This window comes from Rhinichthys klamathensis, unplaced genomic scaffold (genome assembly GCF_029890125.1).
Source record: "Rhinichthys klamathensis goyatoka isolate OS25496 unplaced genomic scaffold, OSU_Roscu_1.1 h1tg000050l_1, whole genome shotgun sequence".
NCBI lineage: Eukaryota > Metazoa > Chordata > Actinopteri > Cypriniformes > Leuciscidae > Rhinichthys > Rhinichthys klamathensis.
Window position 1 is genome coordinate 4,821,205 of NW_026606596.1, and position 4,677 is coordinate 4,825,881.

Genomic DNA, 4,677 nt, shown 5'->3' on the forward strand with positions numbered 1-4,677 from the left:
TTATTTTTGACTGGCATATAGGCATTGAGGACTAATGCATCTTTTTACATTCATCATTTAAGTACTATTCAAATCTGATGGGCACTAGTAAGGTCTCTCTACTTGAGTAAAAAGTATGGTGTATACTTCACCTCTGCAAAATTGGGTTTGCAAAAGTTTAGAATTTAAGTTTTTATTATATTTTTGATTGATTTAATCGTTGTGGAGATGTAGGCTGATATATTTTTTGGGGGTGTGGCTCATATTTACCAATTGGCCTATGTTTTGTGAATGCAATGTCTAAACTTGGTAGTTGTTACACATGAACAAAAGGACAGTCTGTGAAAACATGCCAGATTTCGGGTCATTGATCTCAAGGTGAACACATTAACAGTGTCTGATATATAGTTTTTAAATATCTTGGATCTGTTCATTAATTGTATTCATTTTGAAGTGTGAGAGATGACAGATGACAGTTGTTTGGCCCAAGTTCATGACAAGGAGCTCTGGGGCCATAGTGGATGAAAAGAAACAGAAAGGACTTTTGCAGGAGCCTCAATTAATACTATATCAGGGCAATGTGCTAACTCTTAACAGTGCAACAGTGTAATATAAATATAGATTTACCTAAAAAATCTTGCATATTTTCTTATAATATTCAGCCTTATACTTTACATCGGCTCTCTTTGAAGCTATTGGTATTTTTTGTATGATTTAGAATCAATAAGAATGCATTATCTGATTATTGTGATTGATAGTACTCAAATCTAATAGCCTATCATTTGAAATGATATAATTTGCTGTGTTATCGAGGTCTGTATATATAAGCGAATGAGAAACAGTGCGGTTACAGTTGTTACAATTCTCTATGTAACATACAAACATCTAACAGGAAGTATCTTGATTTACTTTTTTCAAACGCAACATATCAAATTGCCACAATAATTCATCAGTGCCTCACACTAACTCATCACTCATTGCTTTACTTACTGTAACCAACCAATCATGGCTTTAGGCCAAAGGTCAAGTTATGGGTTTTTCGGACTGTGTATTACTGTATTCACAACCACAAATGCTTACAGTAAAGTAAAAAATAAATAAATAAATAGTTTAGGTTCATTCTTGCTTTCGTGTTTACCGGGAATTTTGAATGCAGTGCTTCATTTACCATGAGATGTGAGGCATTTTGCATTCTGTGTGTGCAACTCTTGGATTTGTGCCTAAAAGAGGCAAAGTTTTGAAAATGTGTGTAAGCAGAAAATTAAAGCAAAAACTGTAAGCGCAATAAATCTTGAAAAATAACTGTTTTGAGGGGTATATTGACGTAAACACAATCGTTATGTCTTAAATGACATAAACAGTTGGACGGTCTTAAAGTGACAGCAGCCGAATTTACCTACTGCTGTCTTTAATGTTAATCAAACAAGAAAAGAGAAAGAGAAAATCTCTCTCTGCTCTGAATAACTTTATTAGCTTTAATAAGAATGAATGTACATTTAATTCATATCATGAATGTGCATAAGTAATCAGCACATTCTCATATAACCTGACAGCAGCTCAGAAGCAGCTGCAGCACAACAATTGTTTACTTTTTCTATCATGTAGACTGTATTTGTGCACTGCAGTATTACTATATTATTATTTGTACTAAAACATTACATTATTTATTTACTGTTTTAGCTTCAGTTCTACAACACATTTCACATCAGACTTTAAACAAAACAGTTCACACAGATACGCCATTTTAAAGGTTAGAAGGCTATACATTATAGAAATAAATTGCAAAATATAAAAGGGCCTTATTACTGTTATTTAATAATACAAAACATATGAATATATTATTTAGAGTATTAAGAGTATAATAATAATTAATTATTATTATAATATTTTTAGCTGATACAGAGGTTTTTAGACATGTAAAATAAACAAAAGCATGTAAAATCATTATAGTTACTGACTTTTCCATGGTACAGTATCAGATTAATACAGCATGAGTGTAATTGTGAATTTGTCTTCTGTTAGAGAATGAAAATCCAGAAGATCAATAAAAGCGTCCATGTTTTGTCAGTGTTCAGTGGTTGTAAGGCCGTCTAATACGATCCAATGGCGGTACTCGATTAGAGGTAAAGGTCTCACGCGTGCTCCGTCTTTTCTCATGCCAAAGGGATTTTTAATTTAATGCAATACATTTTATCTTATGTAATAGACTCGTTATTTCATCTGACTCCATAAATGAAAAGGTTTTTCAATGATATCTGTGCATCATTAAATATACGTGAATGTTTGACTATTCCTTTTAACTCCAATGAAAATAAAGTCAAAGTCTGTTGGAATAATCAAATATAACAATTTATTATGTCAGGTAAATGTATTATTACAATTTCATAATCAATTGAAAGATAATCAATGCAAACCATCAAATGTTCTAGAACAAAGAGCAAAATCTTTTACCCGACATTATGAAATACATGAATGCTGAGTCTCGGCGAGTCTGATCTGAGATACAGAAAAGGCCCTGATCCTTCCGCTGCATTTCATTATATACCAGACCTCATTTCATATGTAAACATGATGAGTTCACAGTGGAAATGTACTGTGTTCACCCTCCCAGACTTACTGGGGGCAGAAGTTGATTTACATAGGACCATTTGCTAACAGTGGAAATTAGCATTGAGTTCACACCTTCTGAGAGCAGGAGGGTTTACCCATCCACCCTCCTTTGTGTGTATGTTATCTAAAAACTCTTAAAAACCTTTTTACCTTTGTTTTACTTATTTGGAAATAGGACACTTGTACCAGTCGCACTTGTAGGCATTTCAAATAATACTAAACACATGTACAAAACTGTATGATAGTTGTTCAAATTAAAACCATATAGATTCTTATGTGTGTTTGGGTGATCTCTGTAAGAGTGGGGGATGCGGGGAAGAAGTGTGTGTGTGTGTGTGAGAGTTCAAATGTTAATTTGGCAAGGTCCTTCGTCTCATAGACCAGTGGTCTATCTCTTCAACCAGTTTCCAGTTTTCCAGTCTTACATGGTCGATCACTATAATGGGTAAATGAGGAATCCACTGAAAGTGCTGAGGTTACCTGGACTGTCATAGATGGTGTAACGTGGGAGGAGCTTCATGCAAATGACATCACCCACTTCCAGCTGCAGGACAGCTCCATTTGATGCATATCGGTGCTGATTGTGATAAAGCCATTGTCCCACTGACACAATATTCTGCCCATTTTTATATAAATTTGCACCCATTGACTGGTTGATTTGAATACCACATATAGTGAATCTGAAGTAGTACACTCCTTTAACTGGTGCCGTGAAGAGACCTGCCATTGACAAAACCGTCAGATCAAATGTAAAATGGGTCTGATGAAAAGGAAAGACATTGGCTATAGCTTAAAGTACCTGTTGTTGAGTTGTAGTTGTTACCAATATTTGTGAAGACATTGTTGAATGCCAGTGTGACCTCAGTAGTCTTGGGACCTATATTGCCACGGATCCCCAAGTCAGCTGAAAATGCCACTTTAGGTTGTTCTGTGGACAGAAATTAATTTCAAGCCCAAATTAAAAACACACGTTCCGGGTTATATTTATTGTGCATTAAATACTGACCGTAAATACCTTAAATGTTTCAATAAAAAGGACAATTTTATTAGTTTACCTGCATTTTCTCTCTTTAATGCTTCCAGCTGGGTTTCACTGACCTTCATGTGCTCATTTAGCCCTAAAATATTTCAAATCATTAATTCTAGCTGAAAATATATCTATTTAATATTATTTAAAGGAGCATAGGATGCATTTCCTACATTGAATAAAGCTTTTTCCTCCCACACCGTAACATATCATGCTTCTTAATAAGGCTTTTCAATTTTAATTTTGACAGATTTTGTTACATTATTCCATTTTGAAAACTGGGTGGCATCTAAATACATTTGAGTACCTGCATTCTCTTTCTTCAGCTCCAGTATTTGTTTTGCCATTTCTATAAAACATTATGAGTCTATTTATTTAAATGACTTATTTAATGTTGCTTTGTATTATATAGTGTTTATTGAATCCATTTTTTTAAAGATAAGTATTTAAAGGGTGACAGAAAAAGCAACCACTACTAACTTGAATTGTCATTCATTACCATTTCCAACTTGACTCTGAGCTCCACCATCATGTCTCTTACATCTCTCACCTCTTTCCAGATGTCTGGCAGGTTGTTTTCTTGCACATCAGTTTGTCCATCAGTGAGTGACAGACAGCACAGCATCAGCAGAGCAATATTCACCTTCATCCTGATAGTCAGAGACAGAAGCTCTTGGCTTTATGAAAGTAACACATAGCTTTTGTACTTTGAGGTATAGTTAATCATTACAATTTATTACTGACACAGATATTTCGCATCCAATTAAATTGCAGAAAGTAACAGGAAGGGTAAAGTTCTGTTTCTGTTTCTTAAAAGGGCTTTTGAGTTTGTAACTGCGTGGCTAAATTCTACAGACTAAGTAAAAGTGTCACGGTGTGGGTTTTCCTTGTTCTTGTCTGTCAGAAAAATAGATATAATATTTCTCTTTTCCTATTTGTTTTCTTTCTATTTAAATTTCACAAAAAAAATGACCTATTGTAAATGGCTTTATCAAAATGTAAATGTATTAGCTAATCAATATTACAGACGCAGGGTCCAGTTTTTTAAAACGCATAACCAA

At 34.1% G+C, this 4,677-nt stretch overlaps 1 protein-coding gene across 2 annotated transcripts; it reads right to left on the minus strand.

Annotated features, from left to right (window-relative positions):
• Nucleotides 1-1,985: 1,985 nt before the first annotated feature.
• Nucleotides 1,986-4,279, minus strand: cbln17 (cerebellin 17). Of its 2 annotated transcripts, XM_056247595.1 has the most exons (6): nucleotides 4,097-4,279; nucleotides 3,924-3,965; nucleotides 3,645-3,707; nucleotides 3,389-3,517; nucleotides 3,016-3,309; nucleotides 1,986-2,054 (listed from the first exon to the last, which is right to left on the minus strand). In XM_056247595.1, the coding sequence occupies exons 1-5, from the start codon at nucleotides 4,263-4,265 to the stop codon at nucleotides 3,026-3,028; spliced, it is 687 nt and encodes a 228-aa protein (XP_056103570.1). In that variant the 5' UTR covers nucleotides 4,266-4,279; the 3' UTR covers nucleotides 1,986-2,054; nucleotides 3,016-3,025. The 2 variants fall into 2 exon arrangements, with proteins under 2 accessions (XP_056103570.1, XP_056103569.1); XM_056247594.1 differs by lacking the exon at nucleotides 1,986-2,054 and having other exon boundaries at nucleotides 3,002-3,309.
• Between the last annotated feature and the right edge of the window lie 398 nt (nucleotides 4,280-4,677).

Excerpts from the sequence above, each read along its gene's own strand:
- cbln17 (XM_056247595.1), bottom strand. The coding sequence starts at position 4,265 with ATGAAGGTGAATATTGCTCTGCTGATGCTGTGCTGTCTGTCACTCACT. Across the intron at positions 3,966-4,096 it reads GGTAATGAATGACAATTCAA|AAATGGCAAAACAAATACTG; the intron begins GTTAGTAGTGGT and ends AATGTTTTATAG. Across the intron at positions 3,310-3,388 it reads CAACTACAACTCAACAACAG|GTCTCTTCACGGCACCAGTT; the intron begins GTACTTTAAGCT and ends TGTCAATGGCAG.